This window comes from Silurus aristotelis, assembly GCF_946808225.1.
Source record: "Silurus aristotelis genome assembly, chromosome: 18".
NCBI classification, from domain to species: domain Eukaryota; kingdom Metazoa; phylum Chordata; class Actinopteri; order Siluriformes; family Siluridae; genus Silurus; species Silurus aristotelis.
The window spans coordinates 12,831,691-12,858,763 of NC_139591.1; the positions used below are offsets into that span (position 1 = coordinate 12,831,691).

At 40.4% G+C, this 27,073-nt stretch overlaps 1 protein-coding gene and 1 long non-coding RNA gene across 7 annotated transcripts in view; one reads left to right on the top strand and one right to left on the bottom strand.

Annotated features, from left to right (window-relative positions):
* The window catches only part of ttc28 (tetratricopeptide repeat domain 28), a 235,723-nt gene that overhangs the window by 158,635 nt on the left and 50,015 nt on the right, over positions 1–27,073 (top strand). For all 6 annotated transcript variants that reach the window (XM_083569228.1, XM_083569229.1, XM_083569230.1 and 3 more), the window contains one exon: positions 3,417–3,547. In XM_083569228.1, coding sequence (XP_083425354.1) covers positions 3,417–3,547 — 131 coding nt within the window. The remainder of the gene's footprint in view (positions 1–3,416; positions 3,548–27,073) is intronic.
* On the bottom strand, positions 16,511–18,059 carry LOC310741298. The gene is made up of 2 exons (XR_014537923.1): positions 17,728–18,059; positions 16,511–17,607 (listed from the first exon to the last, which is right to left on the bottom strand). It is a non-coding gene; the product is annotated as an uncharacterized lncRNA (long non-coding RNA).

Here is a 27,073-nt window from a genome sequence, read left to right on the forward strand (position 1 = left end):
GCTAACATTAGACACATGTAGTTACACAATTGTAAGATTTTGTTGTCTTAAAAAAAAAGAATGATTGGCCTACAGTGTAAAATATTATGCACTTGGCTAAACATAGTGCTGCTTGTCTGTTTTAGTTGAGAAAAATTTAAATGCACGCTATTCTTGATACCTGCTGTAAGTAAACTTCTTTTTCCTCAAATAACAAGGAAGTGCGCATGTGAACCAGTCAAGACTTGATCAGGTACCAAACAAGCCGTCAGCAGCGAACACTAACTTTGATATTGTCTGGGAGAAAAGTTCACAGCTGGGGAGAGGCTTGTATCATTCTTATCATCCAAAACTACACCGCGGTGCACATTCGGAAAGATTGATCACAAGTTTTAAGAAGAGATGTTGAGATCAGGTAGCAGAATTCAGACAGAGCTGCAGTTCAGATTTAGATGTTGAGCTGTTACACATGACGGGATTTCGATATATATATATATACAGATATTATATGTGGGGGGAACGACGACCTGTTGATGGATTAATGTAGCTTTGAGATTGTCTCTCAGAATAATGAACATAATTGGGACCTTGAGCTCACGCACACAGTTTACATCATCTTATTAATTTTACCCAACAGTCCATTTAAAAGAACATTCTGCCAACCCTTATGTATGATCAGTTAAAGTTTGGCATTTCCTTAATTACCAGTAAAGTTTTAATAGATAAAGTCTTTAACTTTTATTTTAGAAAGAAGTACATCTCAAATCAGTTATACACCTAAACAGTGCACTAATATCAGAACACTACATCAGCATTCTTATTGAGGCATAAAAGCTTTGTGCTGTTTGATCTGGGCTTTTATTCTTCCCCAAGTAAGCACTCAACTGTGTCAGTGTGCACTCAAGTAAACCATGGTTCAGTTCACACGTTTAACACATTGCAGAACAGATCTGAAGCCGAGATTTTGAGTGAGTAGTAAGTGTCATGCAAGATGTTTATTTTTACGTTCCGCTTTGCCTGGTGGGGGTTGCGGGGGCAAGTGGCTGAGATGGCCTAGAGGTTATTCCATTCTCCAGTAGAAAATTCCGCTTCTCGTGAAGTGATCCTCAGATGCTCCCAAGCCAGTTGTGAAGAGAACCAAAAGCCATCATTTTTGTCAGAATCTAAACACACCTTCTATGTGTGTACCCAAATCAGTAGCGCACCTGCAGCTCATTTCTTCATCAGATGACAATATATATAAGCAGCCAGTCCTTCAGCTAATAATCGCCAGGTTTCTCCGGCTTTCATTGAAGATTCAGTGACAACTTTACCCACTTACTACCCACTTGGTGCCCAGGCTACTCCCATTTCTTCAGTGTGGCTCTTATGTGGATTACTTGACTCTCGCACCAGCAACCAGCAAAGAATAAGTCCTTGTCTTGACACTTACTGGGTCTATGTATTTCTTGCCTTCTATCCTATAGTCTTTGCCCTGTGCTCTATTAATGAACTTCTGCTGGAGAACAGGGTTTAATTCCCACCTCTGGCCATGACTACTTAATGCATATTCATTCACACCATCCTCTCAGACTAATCTCTGGTAATGGCTTACCAGACACAATCACCACGATGACTGGATTGTGGGGAAGATTGTCCACTGTGAGTTTTTCAACAGGGCATGAACACTCTCTTCGCCAGTGCAAATTGCCAGTGCATTGTGGCATTGACTTCAGGCTTCCAAAAACTCTACCCATACCCCACTTTCTTTTTTCGATTGGCCGCTACAAAATGTAGCTATGACGGGTGAAATTGCTCTTGAGGAATAGGGGGCACTGGCTTGAGGGGGTACAATTATTTGTAAGTTTGCAAGTTCTCTAGTGTAGACACTCAACCGGATTCTCCTTTCATCACTGCACCAATTAAATCGTAGAGCTGAACCTGCAACACTTCTGGTGGCTCACCATGGATGTTGACACCAGGGCCTTTGTCTTCACATGCTTGGTCTTTGCTTGTGGGAAGATTTCCCATAAACCCCCAGATGGCCTGTTTTATCCTCTGCCTATCCCAAGTCAGTCATTGTCCCACATTGCTCTTGTTTTCATTACTAGGTTACCTCCCTCTCAAGAAAACACCATTTACACTATTGTAGATCAGCTTTTCAAAGCTGTTCATTTTTCTGGTTACATGACATTTCCCTAGAAGTGGTCACAGAGACTGTGGACCCCAGTTTGTCTCCCAAGTATGGAAAGCCTTATGTAATTCCCACAGACTGCACCAATGTATCCACCAGGGCAGAGGGTATGCCTGACTACTAAAAACATCCCACTCAAGATCAACTCCAAGAAGCTCTCACCTCGTTACCTGGGTTGGTTTCTCATTGAGAAGCTTCCCATATCCATGAGAGTCCACCCAACCTTTAATGTATCTCAGTTAAACCAGTATTTGTCAGCATCTTCATTTTCTCTCGAGTTCACTTTCATGTTATTGACTTTCCTACATTAACATGATTGGCTTGAATTGGATTTGCTTTGGAACTTGCATATTTTCCTTATCAATTAATCTACTTCTTTTATTCAGACATGTATAAATGAAAATATTACAGACATTAAATCTATTTGCTTTAGGACCCAGGCCACTGTGGAACTAATACTATTTAACATAACAGCTGTTGTAGAATCTGCATTCAAGCTGCATGTGAGATTCACTTGAGAGACTACAGTTTTAAACTAAAAGTGGAACCCTAGAGCTCAGAAAGTGAATATAATTAGGTGAATTTAGTATATAAACACTGATGTTTTCTGCATGATCATTACTAATGAGATCCCACAAAGTTTGAGTTTGAGACTGTGTGTTAGCTGGAGATTCTCACTCCACTGCCATGATGTCATTGGTATGTTATCTTTTAGCAGGGGGCCCCAGGATTGAGCTCCCCATGTTCACTTTTTTATATGCAAGTCAGTGCTTAGTGCCATTACTCTAATCCTCTCCTGGAGGATGAAAGCACTGTAAGCGTTTTACTTTGTCCCGCTCACGTAATATCATTCACAGCTGATTTGTCTCGCCAGAAGCCAGCCTTTCATAAGAGGTGACAGATGTGGGAAACGCTCCATTCTGAGAATAGCGGCTATTGATGTCCGGTTTTACTCTTGAAAATGTACAGAAATATGAGCCAGATGAAATCAGTATAGCACTGCTACGCTTCGGAGAAGAAAAGATTTTTATACCGTTCTGTTTTTTTTCCCACATTCACGTTCTAAACAGTGTGTGTGTGTGTGTGTGTGTGTGTGTGTGTGTGTGTGTGTGTGTGTGTGTGTGTGTGTGTATGTGTCTCATGGTTTGTTATTTTGATAGAGTCATTCAATTTCTTGTCTTTGAGGTGGCAGTTGAGGATGTATGTTCAGTTTAGCCAGGCATGTGCGTGTTTGTCTAAACTGCTGACTCGTCGTCTCTTGCAGGTGACCAGGCAGGTGAGTGCAGGGCTCATGGGAACCTCGGCTCAGCCTTCTTCTCCAAGAGCAATTACCGTGAAGCCCTGACCAATCACAGGAACCAGCTTGTCCTGGCCATGAAGCTGAAGGACAGAGAGGTAAACGTGTATTTTTGTGTGTTCTTTGCGCATGTCTTTGTATGAGTATATAGTTGTGTCCGAAGGAGTCCATTACCAAGGTCATTCAAATTTAACACAGTTTTATAAAATGTGGTCACAACCAGTTTTTGTTAAATTTTTTACTCCTAAAAATATAAAAGGAAATCTAATTTACTGAAAGCATGGTGGCTGTAAATCATAACAGAAAGACAGCCTTTTAAAGCCCTCGAGTCAATGTCAAGTTTCTGGTTAATAGATGAAACAGATGATGAAATTATAAAGATTAAAAAAAAAAATAAAAAAAAAAGAGTCCACAGATATCTTACTATATCATTTCCAATTTTAAGATTTTTTTTTTTTTTAAGATTTCTTTTCCTTTAAAAGCTAAAAAAGAATAAAATGGCTTGTTGAGGACTCGGACCCTTTGAGTAATTGCTGTGAAGTGCAATGAAAGAAGTCATATTTGATTTTATCAGCCAGACTGCGGGTTTCTACCGAGAAAGTGATAAATGTTATTGTCAGTGCTCTTGTTCGGTTCATTGGCTCTTGCTGCACTCGCTCTCAGTTTGAAACTCTGTCTGCTCTCCACTCGACTGCACAGTGAGAACAAGTATTAATACCCACCCAACACCGAACACCGAATCCTGGAACAAAGTCGTCTCTCATAAATACACATTTGTTTTACTGATCAGTCTCTAATTAGCCTAAAAACAACGAACAACCTGCGTTTTTCTACAGGCTTAGGTGACATGCACAGAGATAAGTACAGGACTAATCAAGTCGCCTTGTGAACAGTAATAGTCTGATCCGTGAAATTGCTGGCAAAAGTGCTCATTGGTGAAGAGCTTTCAACAATAACGACAAGACGAAAAATCTACACTGCGGAAATATTTTACATAGTCGCGATAGGGAATGATACAGAAGGGAAAACATGCCTCTTTATTCCTGCTTATTTAATTTGATTTATTTTTAGGAGGTACATATTTCCAAAGGTTCCTTGTATTGAATAAATGAAACCTAAGAAATTTGTGCTTGTACAACAAAAAAAGACTAGTGTCAGAAGCCATCCTCTCTTTCTCTCTCTCTCTCTCTCTCTCTCTCTCTCTCTCTCTCTCTCTCTCTCTCTCTCTCTCTCTCTCTCCCCTTCCCCTCTAGATGTCCTTCGCTGTGTGTACAGGTGTGTAGAAGACAGTATGCCCCCACACCTCTCGTTTTTTTTAAACCTCCACAGTCTCTGTTCGAACGCCAGGCCACGTTCACACGTACTAGAACATGTTGGCAGAAATGAATGCCTCTCGCATCACACACAAAACTGCCACTGTGCCTGCAATGCATGCTGGGTAGTGGAGGGTGTCAGATTCACAGCACTTCTGGCTGGATAGTGGCAGAATGGATGGAGCTAACGAGGTAGATATAGCTTATGTGGCCGGAAATGTGTGTGTGTGTGTGTGTGTGTGTGTGTGTGTGTGTGTGTGTGTGTGTGTGTGTGTGTGTGTGTGTGTGAAAAGAAGTAGATAAACTGCATCCCTGATCTGCTCCGGTTCTTCATTAGTCACTTCAGAAGGTCACCGTGATGCTCACAGTAACTTTTTTTTTACCTCCCGTTCTTTATCACTACGTCCCAGAAGGCACCTCAGAGTATAGACTGATAATGTGTCAATAAGTGCCTGAGTTAAGGATGTGTGTGTGTGTGTGTGTGTGTGTGTGTGTGTGTGTGTGTGTGTGTGTGTGTGTGTGGTGCAGAACTGGATTGTTGAATTGAGTATTAAGGAGCAAAGAGCTCTTAAGTAATGACATCTCCATATTATTCACCTCTACGGTCCTGGTTATGTGTAAATACACCTCTTAACAGAAAACGTAGCTGTCCCTATAACAATGAGCGCATTGAAACAATTTGTCTTGAATTCAGCACCACTGTCACGACTGCTGTTCCAGAAAATGAATCAACCTTTTTTCAACCAATCAGAATCGGAGAAATCAGCCCCCGCTGTGGTCCAAGTTGTAAATTAATTAATGATGCCCTTAGTCCTGACCACAATTAAAATAGAAATGAATTGTACACAGCTAGGATTAGTCGAGTTGCACTGTGAAGAGCACTTTAATGAAGATTTGTACATTAGTCAGAAGTGACACGCTCAAATGCCGTAATTTATGAACGAATTAGTGAAGCATGAAATCCTTGGCGAGCATCGCTCCTGTGTAATGTGGAAGCGATCGTTTACGTGGTTATGAGAAAGCAGTTATGCCGTGTTCAGTTAAATATTTCAAGACCTTACCTTTAGCTTCAAATTTTTTTCCCCCCTATGTTGCAGGCTCCAGCGGGAGAATCTCAGCTCTGTCAGTGTTTTCACATTCAGTGTCATGAATAATAAATTCACATGTGCTCCTCTAAGGATGTGAGTTGTTTTGGCTCTGCTGGTCTAGTGGTGTTACTGAAAGACAGCTATAAAAAAAAAATACTGTACTGGACTGAATGACAGATAAAATGATCGGCCAGTGGAATAATGCGACAGACTGTATAATTCACTCGCTTATGAATAGATTTGTCTCAGCTTAGCCCTGATTTAAAGGCGAGATGAAAGAGCATTAAATAAGGCAGATTGTACTTGCAGTGTAAGGAGCAGGTGGCTGTGGACTGCTAATGGATGCCAGTTATTGGATTTTTAAATAAGTGTTTTAAAGATTTGCGCTTTATTATTGGCGCCCGAATAATATTGTAGCGGACAGGATGGTTTAGGGCGGCGCGTGTATGCTGTTTTTATTTATTTATTTTACATTTTTTTGCAGTTAAAAAACAAATCATGAATTACGATGCCTTAATTATTTTTTTATTTGATATTAAAAGCAGGAAAAGTAGAAAATTTTATTATTTTTTTTATCGTTGCTGAGCACACAGAAAAGGGAACATGACTTATTTAGTTTCTCTGTTCGTTTAATCACAGAAGGTGTAGTAATTAAAATCTCACAATACCAAATATGATCACTGCTCTGCACAACATTTCCAATCTAACAATCCTAACCTGGAATTAAAAGTGAATCTATTGCCGGTGAAATGTCTACCGTAGGCTACGAGTGTCCCAAATGTCTGAATTTCTAAAGATTGGACGAACATTGTAAGAAAAGGACTTGTGCCAGACCCACTTTTACTGCCAGTCTCTTGTTGCTTTTGAAAAGTATATAGTGATCCATATGAAGTTCCCAGAGCGAAGCCAGAATGTTCAGTGAAGCCACAGATGCATCATGTGCTAATGGAATTGATTTATTTTATATCCGGAGTTGTTCAAGTGTACCAGAATACTCAAAACAATTCTAATGAAAAATAAGATGGCAAGAAACTGGGGCAGATTTTAATTATTAAGCATTTGAAGCAAAAAATTGTTTTTAGACATAGTTATTTTATTTTCGACACGGATAAACACAACAGACACGGATGCTCGCATTACTGTTTCAGTTCGGATTGTTTTTCTTTTATCTTTTTACGACTCAAGCAACACTTTAAAGTTTCTTGATTGTAAGCTCCACCCACCTTCATTTTATACTAACTTACATATCTATAAACCAGCCCTAAAAAAAAGAAGTATTCGTGTGTTATGTATGTGTCCGCATGTATTATCTTTTTCCCTGGCATGTGCACTCATGCGTGTGTGTGTGTGTGTGTGTGTGTGTGTGTGTGTGTGTGTGTGTGTGTGTGTGTGTGTGTGTGTGAGATCACTGGCACACACCTCCTGATGGGCGAGGCTTCTGTAAGCAGAGCTGTCTAATGGCATCATCTGCTCCACAGCACCTGGTCTCATTTTATAAACACTTCTGGCCCGTGTCTCTCTAATTACTGCAGCTCACAATCATGCTGCAAATCCCTTATTACACACCTGCAGCATGTAAAAGGACACACACACACACACACACACACACACACACACACAGCAGCATTTTTCCTACTGCTATAAAACAATTCATTTCTCATCATGCTGAATGAGATTTTGGATGAAAACATTCAGGTATTTGGTACATTGTGTGTGTGTGTGTGTGTGTGTGTGTGTGTGTGTGTGTGTGTGTGTGTGTGTGTGTGTGTGTGCAGGAGAGAAAAGGAGATAATTTGAGTAAAACTTTTTCTAATTGTTGCAGAATATTGACTATTGGCTCATTAAGTATAATATGTGGCGGTGTCATTAATTAAAGTTAAAAGCTTTAAATGAACATAATGGAATTTGGTCATAAATATTGATGCATTGAGAATTTTTACAGGGAAATGAGGCTTGCAGTCTGTGTCAATAAAGCCATGAAAATTAAAAGCCATATGTGTGTGTGTGTGCATGGCTAGGGAATCACTTTCCCATAGCATATCGCTTCGTCACACTGCCTTTGTAGCCCGAGCCAGTATCGTCCTGTTATTTTATTTCATTTTATTTTATTATCCTGCAGTAGAAATCTCTGATATCTTCTGTCATGCTCCGAGCATTAAAGATTCAACATCGACACACACGCCTGTATACACACATTTTTCCTCCCCTCTCTAAAACCCAGAGCATTCACAGTGTGTACTTCAGGCTAATAAAAAGGCAGACCCCAGAAAAAGAAAACATTAAAATTTTATGGCGTTAGACTCTTATACTCCAAATGGTGAAGATAAAGCTCTGGAGGGTGGAAAGCTGCGAGGAAGTAAACCTTATGGACTCCGAAAAAAAAAAGGCGACATCTCCGCTGCGTAGTTCCCCTGCACATTATGCAGACGTCTGGCTGTAACGGTTTGGATGAAGCGGGGTTTTGCGGTTCACAGGATGAACTATGACCACTGGAATAACATGATGGATTGTATAATTTCCCCGTCCATCATTGAGAGCTTTAAGCCCTGATTTCTAGCAGAGATAAAAGAGCGTGAAATAAGGCAAATCGTACTTTATTTTGCGAAATTCTTTCCTGTCATAGAACATAGAAAAAATTATTTGCGTGTTTTTTCCAGGCGTCCTTTTCTTTTAACCGCGCAGCTGTCGTTCGGCGTGAAACCTGCTCTTCGTGCTCGCTAGTGATTTTGTCGTGAGCGCATTTTAACCTCGTTTCAATGGCGTATTTTCATGTATTCATTAGACACATCGATAGCGGATGTGACGGCAGCTGTAATTGGTTTGGCTTTGTGTGGTTAGAATGTGCTCACTGTTTCAGAGCCTTGGCCTCTTTGTGGCTCGCAGTCACTGTCGCTTGGCCAATTAAAGAAAATCTAGGAAAAACGTGCTGCATTTGGGGCCTTTTTTTACCAAACTCTCACCCTGTTTTGACACAGGCATGATGGGAGATTGGAAATGCAGATTTTTCCAGCCTTTTGTGGTTCTTCCCCAAATGGTTACCACAAAATAAGAGGCACACAATTGTATAGAATGCCTTTGGATACAGTAGCATAACATTTTCCTTTCACTTGTACTTGGAGACTCAAATCTGTTCCACCATTAAAGTGCTTATGTGGACAAAGACAGCTCCATGAAGATATGGTTTACATGCGTTGTAGTGGAAAATCTGAAATGGCCTATATATAGAGTTCTGACCTCCACCCTACTGAACGCCTTCGGGATGAATTGGAATGCTGACTGCACTCCGGGCTGCCTCACCTCACCTACATCAGTACCTGACTTTACTGATGCCTCTGTGGCTGAATGAGCAGAAATGTTCATAAGAACATTCCAAAATCTAGTGGAACATCTTCCCAGAAGAGTTGAGGTTATTATAAGAGCACATGCTAACTAAATGTGGAATGGGATATTCAAAAAGCACATACAGATCTTATGGTTGGGTGTTTACAAATGTTTCTTTAAATTAAGTGTGTGTGTTTGTGTGTGTGTGTGTGTGTGTGTGTGTGTGTGTGTGTGTGTGTGTGTGTGTGTGTGTGGGTGTACATGTGTGCCTAGTGTGTGTTTGCTCTGGAGGTCATTAGTTGCCATGGTGTGAGTGTGTGTAGTAATAGTAGTGTAATGAGCTATTCATCAGAAGTTTTTCTAATGGCATGTATTACTGTATAACAATGCAGTCTGTTACACTAATCAGGAACTGTGTGTGTGTGTGTGTGTGTGTGTGTGTGTGTGTGTGTGTGTGTGTGTGTGTGTGTGTGTGTGTGTGTGTGTGTGTGTGTGTGTGTGTGTGTGCATTTTACATGACCCCCACAAGAGAAACATGTGATACATGTGAAAAGTTTTTAGCTTAAATCCAGATGCAAAAACAATGTAAGAATGCATTTTCTTTATGTACTACAGCATTTTTCAACTTTAATCTGCCCTTTAGCATGTACATGCGCTTCACACAGACATGTATTTTAAAATTTTTCACTGCAATTAAAAAATTAATAAATTGTTAGATGTTTTTTGGAACAGAGATGTTTATACAAGAATCTCAAAATCACTCTGAAAGCTTTTTCACAAGAAAGTGTTTGTGTTTATGTAATGCCTACATAGAGACTCTGGGCAGCATGGCAAGTGACAAGAATACGTGCGTGTCCTGATCTTTGCAGTGTATTCATGTATATTCTTTGTGAAGTCCAGTTGTACAACTTCGTAGGCGTGAAACAGCAGACAAACAGAGATTACAGCCCCAACACACAAGCGAATGTGCTGTTGTCAGTGAGATTAATGGCTACTGAGGTATTGACCGTTTGTTGTTCCTCTTTCCTTGTAGCCCTTTCCCTCTCCTTCTCTCTCTCTCCCTCTCCCCCTCTCTCTGTCTGCTCTGCAGGATAGCACTGCATGAATGCTGAAATAGAAAACTGAAATTGTTCAAGTATTTTTTTTTTTTTTTGTACAGTAAAGCCACATATGGATGTTTTTTTCCTCCCCTGCCATATACATGACATAAGAAGACTATGCGGTAGTGAAGCCAACACTCTGTAACAGATATGCCCCAGTAGAGCAGAAAAGTGTGCTGTAACTCTGGCCATATGGGTTCTGGATAGATTCCTCTTAAATATTTATTATTTCCTATTTTCCAATCGTGTTTTCAACATAATTAGTCATTAGAGTGTCTAAAACATTTTCAGTAAACAGAATGACAAATGAATGCGTTCCATTCTTTTTTTTTAATACAAGACTTAGTATCGAATTTGTCTTTTCAGGCGCACACTTTGACATGCGTAAATAAATAACAGGTTTAATACTGAGCCCTGAGCTTTGCTGACAGCTATACATTTCCTATTTATAGCATTCCAGAAACAAAACTGCTAACATTTCCCTGCGTCAGGCCAGTGTATAATCAGTGTAAATGAACATAGCAGATCTTGACGAAAAACCATTAACTGGAAATAGATTCAAATTCAGATCATTATTGTGCTGTGAGGATTCAGTGTGTCTTTTTTACACCAGTAAATACAGCAGTGTAAACTCGAGTCTGTGACCTGATGAAAATAAAATCCCTTTATAAAACTGTACACACACACACCATCTTATTGAAATGATGAAGTTTTATTGAAATTGCCCGTGTGCTGAAGTGGAGCGCATGGTTCGCCGATGTGCTTCTTTGCTTGCTTGGATGGTGTTTTAAATCAGTTTCTCTGCCATGCGACACACTGACGTCCATTCTTCAACCTTTTATATAATGCCTTGTTATTTGATTCCTAAGAAACACAAATCCAGTAATATCCTCCCCTGCTGCCAGAAGTGTTGTTTTTCTGCTGCTCTTGATTTGGACTGTAATTTAAACTGTTGGCTTGTCAGCTAGTCTGCTTGTGCAGGTTTTCGCTTGGTGTACACAACAGTGGACTTGTTTGCTTTTCATTGCAGCCAATTGCTCATTCCATTTCTTTTTTTCCTCAATACAAATCAGGAAAGAAAAGAGGTACAGACATTGATGTCCAGAGTGAGCGAAAGAAACCGGAGGGAGAGTGACGGACATACAGAGAGACAGACACCAAGTGAGACAGACAGCTGGAGAGGAAAGAAAAGAGACAAGAAGCAACAGTGGGGAGAGTGAAATACAAGAAATGAGATATAGAGAGGAGCCAGCAGAGAGGGGAAAACACACGCGCACACACACAAACTCAAACAGGCAAGCACTCAGAGGAAGAAATGTGCACTGCACAGATACACAAAAAGATCTATATTAATCTTCCAGATATTCACAGTTGCGAGTTTACATTTGTGCATAGAATGCGCTTATCTCGCTAAATCAGATTTGACTAAGCCTTTTGCTGAGCTCAGTTTCGTTCTGCGAAAATGTGTACGGGGGATGAATTTTTATTAAATCTTTGGATTCTGTAATTGAATAATGTGTACAATTTTATTGGTCATGAAGTGTTCGTTTTTTACAATTTCAAACAGCAGTCCTGTATGCAGATCACACGACACATTTCAGTTCAGTAGAACACAGAAAATTGACCCTCTATATTGAATATCTCTACATGCTTATGCTCTGTACAGTGTATCTAAAAACACACAATATTAATCCTGTTATTAATGCACTACATGGCCACAAGTCTGTGGATGCCATACCATAATATTCATAGGTTATTGAACAACCCATTTCAGATTTATTCTCCCTTGCTGTTCTAATAAACTCCACTATTTGGGCTGTCTGATCAATATTGGAGTGTGGCAGTTGAGATTTGTGCTCATTCAGCTACAAGAGCATTAGTGAGAACGGGCACTGATAATGGACAAGGAGGTCTGACACGTGGCTGGCATTCCAGTTCATTCCAAGCTGTTTTGTGGGGTTGAGGTCAGGGGTCTTTAAAGGACACTTGAGTTCTTCCTCTTCAAACATTGTCATTCTGGAATATGGTTGTACCATTAAGTTCCCCTGAAATGAAATAGTAATGTGGCAACATACAAAGCAATTGTCCATGTTTGTGGCAACAGTTGGTCATGTCGTATGGTGTGTAGTTAATACACTATATGGAAAAGTATTGGGATGCTTGTATTTTCTAGCCGTATGTGGTTCTTTTCTGAACTGTTACCACAGATCTACCACAATTGTGTGTATGTGGATGCAGTACCATAAAAACATGCCCTTTTATTTTAACTAGGGGACGAAAACCTGTTCCGACATGACAGTAACCTTGTGCACAGAGTGAGCTCCATGAGGAAATGGTTTACATGGTTTGGAGTGGGAAATCTTGAATGGCTTGTTTATAGAGCTCTGATCTCAACTCTACTGGGATGAATTGGAAAATGATTGCATCCCAGGCCCCCTCAACTTAAATCAGTACCTGATTTTACTAAAGCCCTTGTAGCTGAATGAGCACAAATATCCACAAGCGCGCGCCACAATCTTCCGAGTGGAGGTTATTGTAACAGCAAAACGGGACTAAATGTGGAAATGGCATGTTTAAAATGTACATATAAATCTTATGATCGGGTGTCCACAAACTCTTGTCCATACAGTGTATGCTTTTATATTGCGGCAACTCGGATTGCAACTGATCCTTTTAACTGATTATTATGTAAAGGTGCGTTATACTTGTCACATGTGCATTTCGGCACAGTGTAATTCTTTCTTCGCATATCATAACATATATATTAGCTGGGGTCAAAACTCAGGGTCAGTGAGGATACAGTGCTTCTGGAGGACACAGGGTTAAGTGCTCAAGGGCCCAAGAGAGGCAGTTTGCCGATACAAGGGCTTTAACCCTCAATCTTTTGGTCAGTAACCCAACACCTTAACCTACTTTAGTAGTTACCACCTCCAACCACTGAGCTACCACCTCTGTGGAATATGTCGAATATACCTCTGTAGAATATTAGATTTCTGAAGCTGGCTTGTAAGAAGAATTTTGCTGTGATGTGAGTGAAATGAAAACATTTGCTTTTTAAATGTTTTAACCATCTTTGCCCTGGTTATCTTCACTTCCTTTTTACAAGGAAAAAGATATCTTTATCTTTATTTTTAATGTTTTAAAAATTCTTCATTTGATAATTAGCGATTTTATTCTTGTACATTGCTGTTGGTGTATGAAAGTATTGAATTTTTCACAATCTCAAAGATTTTCCCAGTAGTTCTCTAAGAACTTGTCTCAGGAAGCATTAGGTACAGTATGAGCTTAGCTATTGTTAGTCCAATATGCAGGTTGGTGGATGTTGCATTATTTAGAACGGAGTGTTATGAGCCACTGAGTTTAGGTGTCAGTAACGTTGTTGTTAAAGTGTATTTTGACCGCTACTGTTTCATATAGATTTCTTTGAGTACAATGTAAATTGAGACGGCAACACTAAACATGATTGTTTATCTGTGATAAATCTTTGCTAGTATGCAATCCATGTGATGGTGCGGTAATGTTACTTACAGCATTTCCTGCGAGTCACCGATTTGTGACCTTTTATATTTGTTTGTTACTGCGTAACGATGTTAGTGGGAGAAAAGATTAAAGTACTGATGAGGGCTTTTCCAGTTTGCATGTCTGTATCAGCCTTACATACCTTTTAATGGTATAGATGTCCAGATGTCTTGCTACTATAATACTAAACAGTTACCATTTAAGACTGATTAGTTGTAATGGTTTAAAATGAAATGGATTTTTGGTACTGTTGGGATACTGTTAAAAAAAGTTGTTTTATCTGTGTAAGTATGCTCTGCAGGTACAAGTTTTTCTTATTGAGTACGCAAGATAAGGAAACCAATCATTACACCTTTTTACCCCTACTACATACGCACAATATCAAACCTCCAGCATGGCGCACAATGAACCCACTTAGTTATTTTGACACGTCAGTAGTGAGGCTTTAAATCAGTTCGACTTTTTGGTGTTTTTAAGCCCTAATAGGTTTCTCTGCTATGAGTGTTATGGGCTGTTATGTTGCTTTGGTGCAGCTAACTGGCTGATCCTCCACAAGCGCTCTTCAGCCACACTGGAGTGGCAGGGCACGAAGTCATTTAAAGGGCCGGAATTGCATCCCGAGCTCTGCGCCGATCAATGCCATGCCTGTCAGAAAGATGAATGGGGGCATTGGGAAGTCCATTTCAATGCAGGCAGAGAGGGAGAGCGTGCGTAAGGTAGATTGTGTGTGTGTGTGTGTGTGTGTGTGTGTGTGTGTGTGTGTGTGTGTGTGTGTGTGTGTGTGTGTGTGTGTGTGTGTGTGTGTGTGTGTCTGTGTGTGAGTACATGGTCATTTTGTATATGTGTGTAGTGTAGGCACACTCTTATAGACTCCTGGCCCCTGGGGCAGGCTGTTAGAGCTTAATATGCGAAACACATTTGGGGTCATTCCACAGCTGAGCTGATTTAGCCTGAGCTACCTGCTGCAGTTTTCCCCACAAAGACGTTGCAATTCTTAAGCCAAATGCTGACCTTATTGTGAGAAATCAGCAACAAGCCAATTTTTGTTTCAATGAAGGCTGTAAGCTAAAGTCACCCTCAGACCCTGCCCCGTCAGATCGCTGCAGTTGGCAAAATTCCGTTTGCACGTCCATGTCTGGCAAGCGTTGAATAGCAGTGGAGTCACCGAATCCATTCCTAGTGCAAATAAGTGTCAGGTTTGTTATAATACTGCTCCACTCTGTAATGTTAAAACCCTATTATGAGCTTATCTGTGCTGGAGCCGTCCGATTTACTTCATTGCGTTAATATTTCAATTGCTTAACAGATTTGCTATTTGAATATTTAATAGCCCAGAATTTTACACTGCCATGGACAGAAGCAATATTAACATGCTTCAGTATGCTTTCTCATATGCCGATGATGAAAATTATGTTGTCCTTTCAAAATCGATAAAAGAAAAACAACAGGATGGCATTATCATCATTTTATTAAGCACTTATGAAATGTTAGCCAAAATGACTTCCTGTTTACTGTATATACTTACTACATAGGATAAGGTTATGGCATTTTCAGCCTTTTACAGTGTGTTACACATTGTACATTGTGCTATATTATAGGACCAGAGGTTTGTGGACACCTGGCCATCATACCCTAATGGAATTGTCATGTTTAAGCATGTTGGAGCAACAGCATATGGCCAGTTGCCCACATACATTTAGCCATGTAGAAACAAACTTGACTTGCCCTAAAACTCGATTGGAGATTGTATGACCGCTGTTATGACTGCAGGCTTTATATATATATATATATATATATATATATATATATATATATATATATATATATATATATATATATATATATATACGTCTAAACGATTGATGCGTGATTTAACCTGAATATGAATGTATTTACTGCTTTTCTTTCACCCTGCATATAAAGTCATTTAGCTGTACGCTCAGAAAAATTGTGCATTGATAGACATTAATTATGTGACTAACAATGTGACTAATTATGTGACGAACATGGGATTTTAACATATAATTATTAGATTTTTTCCTAATAAATGCAGTATTTATGAAAACTTGAAAAGCATCTTGGTTGGTTTGTGCACCGGGATTAAGCACAAGAGTCTTTTTGAGGGTTCAGGAACAGACAGGGCCTGTAATTATTCTGTCAATGTGTTTGTTTCCAGGCTGGTTCTAGAGAATTGGGATGTCAGAGATTGCAAAGGTTGCCATTTCTCCTCAGAATTTATCAGAATGCTTGGGCTCTGCTCTTTTTTTGCCCTCTGGGCTCTCTGGAGCTCAAGAATTAATGGAACTTGGAGGACGGCAGGATTAAGTCATAAGTCAGTCAGAGTTTGAATTTTTCCTACAGTCTGTTTGGATGTCCAAAGTGGTTATTTTGGACCTTAGGCGAGGACTCGAGGTAGTTATTGAGTTCCTGTAATATGATCAACACCATGACTTTCCTGCCTCTGGGCTCTTTAATGATCACTTTTAGCAATCAGTATCTTTATCCTCATTTATCTGTCTTTTCCAAGCTAGACACAATAGAATTTCAGCATCTCACACACTAAAAGAACCTTCGCACCTTCCTGCTGGTGTTATACATGCTAATTATTTAAATTCACTTCACACATTCATGCCTGTCTTTTGCTGGATTGGGTTTAGCATGTGGTGAGCGAGTGTGTGTGTGTGTGTGTGTGTGTGTGTGTGTGTGTGTGTGTGTGTGTGTGTGTGTGTGTGTGTGTGTGTGTGTGTGTGTGTGTGTGTGTGTGTGTGTGTGTGTGTGTGTGTGTGTGTGTGTGTGAGTGTTTGGTTATGTTTTGTTTCAAAACCAGAGATCTAACAGGCCACCTCCCAAAATGGAATCAGCTCTTTTTCTTCGTTCCTAGGGGTGGAAATATGAGACCGTGGGCCTCTGTGCTGCTTTAAATCCAGCCTTTTTTTGATGAACCTGCTAAAAGACTTGGTCCTCCTACTGCACGTGTGTTCATGGCCTGCCTTTTTGCCTTCTCTGAGGGTTTTCTGTTTCTCTTCTACTTTCTTTCGAACTGCACCAGCAGTTGGCGCTGACCTTCATGAAGTTCAGTCATAGTTAATCTGTAGGATGAGGACTCTTGGTGCAGTGAGTCATGCCATTAATAAGCTGATCTTAAGGGGACGGGGCAGTTTGGGGAGAGAAGCTGAGTATTTCAGGGGAACACAAAGCAGAGGAGTGCGGCTTTCTGTGGAAAAGGTCAGCTCGTCGTTAGAGTTGCAAGCTACACTTTTGTAGAGTTGTGCTCTATAAAACATGAGGCTCCATCCCAAGGGAGGATTTGCATTCTTGCACGCTGAGGAAACACTGTTACACAAGGCGTCCTCTGCTGACACGAAGCCAAAAAACACAGCAGCTGAGGGTCCGTTCTGTTTTTGCCAGGCTCTCTGTGCTGACCGGTCTCAGAGTTTCTCTCTTTATTTCAATCCTTTTGTTTTGCGTAATCCTTTTCGGTTGCATAACCGTGTTGAAAATGAGTTATGCTCTTTAATCTCGCAATTTCCTGCCCCCTTGTAATAGAGGGCAAAGAACAGTCTGCATCTCCTTACCTCAGTCCTTCTACTCCAGAGTTACTCTTCACAGTAAACACAGTAAATAAAGCAGACAGAGCGTATTCTTACCAGTTCAGCCTACATAGATCTTATAAAATGAAGAATCATTTACAAAGCAGGCGTAGCTCTGAGACCTGCAAAGGTGATGAATGCTGTGCACAGAGGAAGAACTGGTTTGGAAGCGTACTAGATGCCTTTCCTTCTTCTCCACTCTTCACATGGTGGCCAGCCGTCTGCCTCTACACCATCCAAATTGATAAAAACGCCAGCAGGGGATAGAAAGAGAAATGGATTACAGAAGGGCCGAAAGCAGACATGCACACAAAGATGAGTAAACCGGATTAGCCTCCCCTACCTACCTTTGACGCAAGGGGCTGTAGTTGTGTGTGGGGGGGGGTTAAGTTTTTTTTTTTTTTTGCGTGGAAGCCTGGTTCTTCTTTTGGGAAATCAATCACTTGTCAGCCCAGCTGGCCCTATGTGCCACATCCTTTTTCCTTCTCTTTCTCACTCACACTGACTCATTTTCCTCTGTTTACATGTGGGGCTTATAGGAGGCCTCCCCCTCCTCCTCCAGCCCATCATGCCAGAATCACTCCAGAGGAATTGCTTTGCTTCACGCAAGGCATAGAGGGGGAAAAAAAATTGTCAACAAGATTTTCTGTTTTGCAGCTGTCTGTCTGAGCACATTATAGCGGCTCACCGTCTGCTGTTCGATTCATTATAGGCTCGCTTAAGCAATTTGTTCTTCTCTGGTGTTTTAAGGAAATGTGATTAGGTATGTGTTTCCGCCAGCCGCGCTCGCTGGGGTCGTGACGGAGGCAATATTGCACATTTGGAAATGTTTTGTTGTATGTGGCCACTCCTAAATCGGACTGCTGTTCAGTAGGTATGGTAATATGGTTATGCAAAACTGTCAGCGCGAAAGCCAAAATGCACAATAAATGGGATTGCGTTCTTTTCTCTTCTCTTTTTTTTAACACAATGATGAAAATGGGCAGCTTGTGGCGGCAGATGAGGAATCTTCCCCCAACAGCAGACAAAAAGGAAGTGCTGAGTTTGACACTAGACTTCAGGCTCATTGAGCTGTGAACAAGGCCTGGGAAAGCCTGCAGCCTTGTCTGGCGAGGCAGCAAAATGGAGTACCGTTGCTCTCATGTTGGAGCTAAGAGGGCATGTCTAAGACTGCAGTGCAGAGGGGGAGGCAGAACCTTGGGCGTGATTGTTTGGGGTTTAGAGGCTTAGACTCCGGCTGTTCTCGTTGGCCGACTGTGCGGTGGCCTCCGTCTTATCACGACTTTGCAATTCCAAGCTCAGTGGGACCACTCGGAGCTTTATAAACACACAGGAAACAGAAGGGTTTACAGAACCATTAGAGTAAAGAGTCACCTAGTTGTGTTCTTCATCCTAGCTGAATACATTCATCAAACTGAGCAGATATGCTCCAAACAATATCTATCTATCTATCTATCTATCTATCTATCTATCTATCTATCTATCTATCTATCTATCTATCTATCTATCTATCTATCTATCTATCTATCTATCTATCTATCTATCTATCTATCTATCTATCGTTTGTTTGTTTGTTTGTTTGTTTGTTTGTTTGTTTGTTTGTTTCAGAATTCTTTTTTTATTTGGCTACTATGTATATTTTGAGAAATAGAACCATAAATTCATTATAAATGCAGCATGAAATAGAGAGTAACGTCATGCTACACCCTTCCTGAAGTGCGCGTACATTCTGCTGCTGGTGAAATGATTCACCTGGTTTTGCACTAACATTCCATACCTTCAGACGTCCCCCCTGCGAGTCTTTTACGTCTTTTCTTTTCATCTTTTTCCATGCACCCAAAAAAACGAACAGTGCCTCCGTAGGTAGGAATTTGCATTGTGCATTTATCAATGTCGTGACTGCAAAGCACCGCATTCGCACTCGGAGCAACCGAGCCCTTGAGCAAGGGGAGAAAAAAAAAAGGTACGGTTTGATTCGTTTCCTTTCAGCAAAAATCAAATCACAACCATTGATCTAATTACTGACAAACTATGCACACGGATGCTAATTGCATGCTTTGAATGCTTCCAAAGGTTATCTATTCCCAAGCGAGGCTCTGTGTGAGAACAGTGGGAAAGGAACTCTGAACAATTTATTTCTTAGAGTTTCAGGGTCGTTTTGAGTCCAGCCTTCATCCTGAATCTCTAAAGCCATTAGGTGCTTGTGTGTGTCCTTTCTTGTGTTTGTGTGTGTAAGTAACTGCTGCTGTACCATTCCTGCAGTGGGGTTAATGAATTGCTAATGAAACACATGGATAACAGGTAATTAGCTTTGACCTTTTTTTTCCCCCCGTAGTTCCATCAGACGTTTCACATCGAGCAGATTAATCTGCTAATGTCCTTTGCAAGTCTTCCGTTTTATTTCTTTTTTCTTCCTGCTAAATTGTACACATTCTCCAATCCGTGCACAAAAGCTTCCCTTCTCTTTTCTTTTGTATTTTCACCATGAAAATAGTTGCGCACTCCTCATTCTTTTACACTTCATCTGCCCTCCATTATGCCATGGATACTGACACCATCATGAAGAAGGCAGATGCTGTCTTAATCGATGTAATCTTTATTGGTAGAGCAAATTTTTCTGGCAAAATTCCCAGCAGTTTATTTGCTTTTAAATAAAAAAAATAAAAAAAACCTGTAGTGTTCCCAGCTTTGGCTGTAGCTTGTAGCCAAAATTAAGTTATCAGAAAATGGTTTTTGAAATTTGACCTACTATGTAATCCCTCTTTTTCTGCATCTCTTTGAAGGTTGTAGTAAATGGGCTTTCACACTCCTGTCACAGGAGTGAAAAGTAAATGTGCTGTCAGGCCACAAATCTTTCAGTGCAGCTTTTTCTTTCTCAAACGCCGGAGTATATCAGGAACTCTGAAATGAGGGTATCAAATTTTAGGCCACCTCGATACATGTCCTTTTAAAAGTTAATCACAAACTCGTTGCCTTTGTGCTAATATGAGGCACAAGATAAAGCAACCATCACTGCTCAAATACATGAGAATGTCAAAACTCTTTTTTTTTTTCCTGAGCAAATTAACAAGGAATTTATTTATTTTTTTTATTTGTATTTTATTTTTTTTATAACTGTTAATAGTTACAGAATATTTTATACTTTGAATGCTGCAGCTTTATTAAAAAAATAAAAAAAAAACACAGGCAATATGGAAGAGGGAGAAAGCAGACAAAACCAGAGCTATTTTATGTGCGCATCGATCCACTGCCATGTCCCGCCGTGCTTGGAACATCACAGAGACAGGTGTGATGGACGGTGTCAGCATGGGACCCAGTAGCCAGAGGGAGACTAGAGTGCATACTGAACAGGACAATGCAAGGCGATACAGAGGGATTTCTACATTGACAACTCCATAGTTTAGTATTACTCCCAGGTAGCAGGGACCGAATGCGCAGATCTTGTCTGATACAGCAGAGTAATAATAATAAAACAATGATTATACTCATTCCATAATGAAAAACAAGTGGTGCCATGTTTTTGTTGGACATTAAACACATTGGATACTGTGGTAATTTGATCCGTGGGTAATAGAAATTCTAAGTACATGCACATGAATGCTGAGCACTTCCAGAAAACACATGATGCAACATTTGTAACATTTGCCCGTCCATCACACAAGGTTTCTTGGTGCTGCTTCTGAATGAAAGCGTTGACCACTGGAGTCACACTGCTGAGATGTTAATGTAAAGAAAGTGCACAGTGATGCACCGCTAACAGCAGCAAACTTCCTGGAGTGACACTCCTTTAAATAAGGTGCATAAGGAGGTGATGCTCATTGTTTTCATTCCAATCAAGCAGGAGCCACATCTGATTCCACCTGTTTAATTAGATGATCTTGGCTCAAGTGGGGCTTCCACTTGGCTGAAACGAAAACCTGCACCCACAATGGCCCTTTCTGAATAGGATTGGCCACCCCATGCTGCACAGACTCACAAATTTCGCTGATATAATCATGAGCATTGTGGATTGAGTCACAATGTCTCTCCAAAGTCATCTGGCTATGAAGGCGTGCAAGACAAGCTTATCAGCCAGAGCATAAAACCTCCGTAAGGGTTTTAGCTGGAAGGATTGCTAGCAAAATGACAGGTTTCAGAGGTTTCAAGTCAGTATTATTTACAAGCCTGTAAAAGATTCCAGTCCAAGGTGGAAGTGACTGTGACAAGTGGAGGTCCATTGTGCCCTTTGTTAAAAGAGATGTCAAAGAGTCACTGTGCCACTGCATTGCTCCTCATCGAGCAAGGTAGGCTTCCATGATTATGATGACTTTTTGATTACATCACTCCCAACTAAATGCCTTCTGTTAGGAATTACCTTCATTTCTGGCAAGCTGATGTTTGGTTTCCTTTTAGATAAACAAGGTATATCATCTGTGTCATTCAAGAGGGTGCAACTGTATGCTGATTAGCCACTCCTGGATGCTTAGGGTGTTCACTGATGCGGCTTGTTTCATCAGTTTTAGAATCCCTAAAAGATGCCGGCACCATTTGTGGGGGCGTGGCTGAATCCTGATTGGCAAGCATAATAATATTCCCCACATGCTGGGATGATAAAGTGGCTGGTATTCTCTGTATGTCTAGCCTCCTTTTAATGAACTGTGTGGCCCTCCCCCGTGTTAGGAAAGACTTCTCTGAGTATACTTGAGACCCAGTGTCATAATGTGGTCAAGGAGAATGGATGAGCCTGCTGTTTAGTGAAATATCGCACACTCCTGATGCCAGTAGCTTTCAGCTGAGACAAGGTGATCTGTATTCATCTTAAAAATGGCTGAAAAGCAAGAATTTGATTCAAAATACATGCCCTTGTAAGACAAACCCTTAAAAAAAAGGGGGGGGGATTTCGACCATAAAAACAAAATTTTGTGTCTTGTGTAACTTGAACTATATTTCTTTTAGCAGGTGGGGCAGTTTCAGGTACTGGATGAGCATCAGTAATTTCTGTTTTGTGGACTGGAAAATAAGTTAAATAAAGCCAATGGACCATTTTCTATTTCTTTTCTAATGTACTTTTGACCAAAATAGACAGGGGGGCTGTCTAATGGAAGACAGCGAGTTCTCAGGACACTCGCTAACAGTTTGTGGGTGTGTTCCCCCCTGTGTAAGGTTTGTCCGAGGCAGTCTCAGGTTAGTGTGAGTCAGTCTGTCCCCCTTTAGGCACTGAACCATGGAACTGTGTTCTAAAGACATTGTGCTAAAAGTCTTTTTGGCCCTGCTGAATTTGTGGTTTCATACCCTCTCCGATCCAGGGGTCACTTTGGGGAGGCTGTGAGAGTATGCAGGTCAGACTAAAGTAAGGAGAGAGTTCTCCGATGTCCTGGCGAATACAGGTCAAATGCGTCTGCCGGGACTGCCTCAATTGTTGTAGCAAAATAACAAAGCGATTAGCAGTATAGAAAACCATAAAATTTTGATTAAAAGGGCAAGAAGAAAATCAGCTAATTGTAGCTCTGAGTTAAAAAAGATTTGTCAGTATTGTAAGCGTACTAATCACTGTATCCCGCAACATTGTTTATCTGCAATAAATAAACATTCGGTGCAACCCAGATGAGGATGGGTTCCCGCTTGAGTCTGGTTCCTTCCAAGGTTTCTTCCTTATGCCATCTCAGGGAGTTTTTCCTTGCCACAGTCGCCACCGGCTCGCTTATCAGGGACAAACTTACACTTATAAAGAATAAACTTATTCGTTTTCATCACCACATTATCTGTGTAAAGCTGCTTTGAGACAATGTTCATTTTTAAAAGCGCTATACAATTAAAAATAATAATATGACTTTAAAAGAGACCTAATGGAATAAAAGTAATTTATTGGCCATACGATGCATATTTGTATAGCAGGCTGTCCAAGAAGTAATGCATAATTCGACAACGTACCCTTCTGCAGTCGTAACATCTTTGACTCATCTGAGTAGGCAGCATGTGCTAATTAATCTTCTCGCTCCTTGTATGTGGTGTCCCTGTTAACAGCAGTGTTTTCCGAACAATAATTATCAGCTCCAGCTTCGTTAAGTGAGAAGCTAAACTAATGTTCGACAGCAGAGCATTGCAAAGGACCACGCTGTTGGCTGTATGAGCCTTTTCATGGCTTTATAACATCGTTTCCAGGGTTTGTTATGCATAAAAAAATGCCATTGTGGATTGTGCGTGTTTCCGAATGCTAGTTGCTGTTGTTTTCTCGCGCAGCTTCCGCACCCAGCCCTGAGGAAAGAACTCGCTGCTCGAGCCAACATAGCCAGCCTGAGAAATCACTAAAGGACATGCTAATAAAGCTGTTTAAATAATTCATTCCAGCATTCCCCTTTCCCCCTGACTCCCAAAACCTACTTTGCTACTGTGGCGGTCCCCAAGGCTAACACACAACGACACACACACACACACACACACACACACACACACTCAGACACATTCTTTCTATCTCCCTCAATCAAGTACCTTACTCTGTGCCCCCCTCTTTCTGTTTATTGCACTTGAGATGTTTTATTTACTGTCAGAATGATTTCCTGAAGGTAAATTCAGATCTAAGAGTCATTTCCCCCCGGAGTGTGTCGAGAGCGTGAGTCGTGGCACCAAGCGCAACGGCAGGCATGTGATATGCATCACTCATTTGTACCTTCCCCTCTCTCTATCTCTGACTGTCTCACTGTTTCACTGTCTTGCTTTCTGTCATCCATTTCAGCCTCTATCCCAATACTGTTTTCAGCTTTTGGGTGATTTGCCCGTTCTTAATGCATTAATTCTGAAACTATAACTCACACTTTCACACAAATGTGCATTAATAACTGGCCATCCTGAGTGAAAGTGGCGACATTTGGAATGTTGCGCAAACCCTGTCGACGGTGCCTGAAGAAATAGCTCATTTGAGTGAGCGAGTGCACTCTACGGCTGCTCATCACTTTGATTTGTAGCTGTCTCACACACCAGCGGAGAGTGTTTTGGATTTTAATGAGCTTTCTGGCCTGCCTCTCTCTCTCTCTCTCTCTCTCTCTCTCTCTCTCTCTCTCTCGCTCTCTCTCTCTCTCTCTTTCTCTCGCTCTCTTTACACCAAGGTCTCCGTCTTTTTGAACTAACGCTCTTTACGTTGCCTTCCCACTATAGATCTCCAATGGAGATGTAGAGACCTTAAGTCTCTATTGAGCCAGCCATTAATTTTTTGCCCACCGGAATGTCTTGTCCCAATACCAAGATGAATAGATGATATGGTTAACTCGGTTGGTAAAGTAATTATCGGTTAAAGTGACTAATTCGTCAGGCCTCCTCGCAAATGAAAAACTTAACGAGCTGCGAATGTTCTGTGCTTAAATGCCATCCTCATTTGTTCTTCTAATTTGGTGTACCTGCCGTCCTCTTCCTCATTCTTCCGTGTAATGGATTTTCCCACCCTCGTACAGATAGCCTTCGGATCGATAGCAATAACCCTGGAATAAATCATCCATTGAAGGAGCAGTGATCCAATTAGTGGGAGACACTGGTAAAGATCAAAAAAGTTAGATTTATATTGTTTTGTTATGATTTCTATAAAACTCTCTGGTGCATCACTGGGGTCCTTTATATCACCCTGCATCATTAAAACTACATAGTGATGTCTGACCCAATCGCCCAGGACATGCCCTCTAATACAATAGCAATGTAGCTAATTATACCCTGTGCATGTTGCAAGGTAAAAGATACATTATTGTGCAGAAGTTAAGCCTCCATAAGATTTGTTGTTTCAGCAATAGCACAATGACCATACATAATTATTTCTCTAGAATACAACCAGAAAATGCACAAAATATGTATGCAGTTTTAAAAAACACATATACATCAGAAATAAAGCTACTATAGTAAAGAGACAAGTTTTTAATCACCTCCCCTCATAATCCTTCACAGAATGGGGTACTAATTAATATAAATTCTAACTCCTGTATTTGTCCTGCTGTTTCATTTCCAAATGACTGCTGTGAAAAAAAGGTCTATTACATCAGGTCTGTGCAAAAATCATACTTTTGCAAATGGAAATCAGCGAGCAAACTGGATGCTTAGGATGTCGTATTCAAGCTGCTCCAAAGAAAACTGAAGAATCAGGAGAGATCTAGGACACACAAAAAAAGGACCAAAGTCCAAGTAAATCTTTTCAGATTCTTAGAGATGCTTTTTTGAAAGACAGGAGGTCTTTCAGGAGGAAGTCTAGTAAAGGCTCGGGCTCAGCATCTGGCAGCATCATCGGGATGCCAAGTTGACCCAAAGCTTGATCAGGAATGGTCATTGTAGAAGGTTAGCAGACAAGAAACCACTTTTTCGACAGGAAACCAGGGTAAACATATGCTAAAGGTCACAAAGATTGGATTGAATATCAGTGGAAAAGAGTATTATGGGTTGACAAATCCACCGTTGAAATATTTTGGACAATTGTTGACGATATGTAAGAAGAAGAGTTGGAGAGAGATGGAAGAATGAGTGCTTGCAGCCTTCAGTGATACATGGTGGAGGGTGTGTCCTGGTTTGCATTTCTGCCAATGGTGTTGGCGATATTGTTCGAAATGATGGGCTCATTAATGCTGAATAGTCCAGACAGGTTTTAATTCATCATTCTATTCATTCTGGAAAGCACCTGATTGAGAATGGTTTCATTGTTGTGTAGTAATCCCAAGCAAACTGCTAATGCAGTGAAATCATATTTGGAGAGAAAAACAATTAAAACACTGACAGTCATGGACTGGCCTCCACATTTTCCACATCTGAATATTATAGAGGCAGTATAGGATCACCTGGACAGAGAAAGAAATAAAAGACAAGCTAAATCTAAAGAAGAACTCTGGGAATTGCTGAAAGAAGCCTGTAATAATATACCAGAAGAATACTTCAGTAAATTTCAGGACAGTCTCCCCAAAGATGTTGTAGGTGTGCATAGTGCAAACTTACTAAATACTGACTTTTGACTAAAGAAGCCAATTTGTTAGGAAAATTATTTAAGGATAGAAAAAAAATATTGATGGCCATTAAAAATTCACCAAAACAGCAAAACTGATGGTGGCCTAAGAATTCTGCATAACACTGGTTAAGAAATTGATTAGATGTTCAGAAGGTTAGGGTTAGGGGTATGAAGAAATAGTTTTTTTTTTTACTTTTGTTTCATTTCCAGGCTAGCATTAATCAAAGACCTTGAATAACGTGAACATGTACCAGCAACTGCATTTAGACTGCCTGATGTTCTGCTAATATGGATCAGCACATGCTTTTGGAAAGTAGTGACAGAGTGACGGTAAAATATGTTGGAAATTCAGCCGGATTTTTCACATACTGCAATATGAGAATATAAAATACACCCAAAATGTACTTCTTCATACTTAAATCACATTCTGTTGGATATATATTTAACAAAAACAAAATAAGATTGTGGCCTGTAGCCTGGTCTTCTGTTCACACTGGAAAGTAGTGTAAACTGTTTTTGTTTCTTTTTTTTCCCAGGAATTTAACATTTAGTCTGGAGGCAATATTGTATTTTTAAATTTTATTTATTTGGATACAAATTAATTGGGGGAAAAGTTTTATTGTACATTGAGAAAAGAAACATGCAAATATATACGCTGTTTACTTGTTTTCCCATTTTCATATTGAAATGAAACCCCTGATACCTTCTTCCTGGCCTGCCTTCTCTACCACATTTCCCTTTTCTCT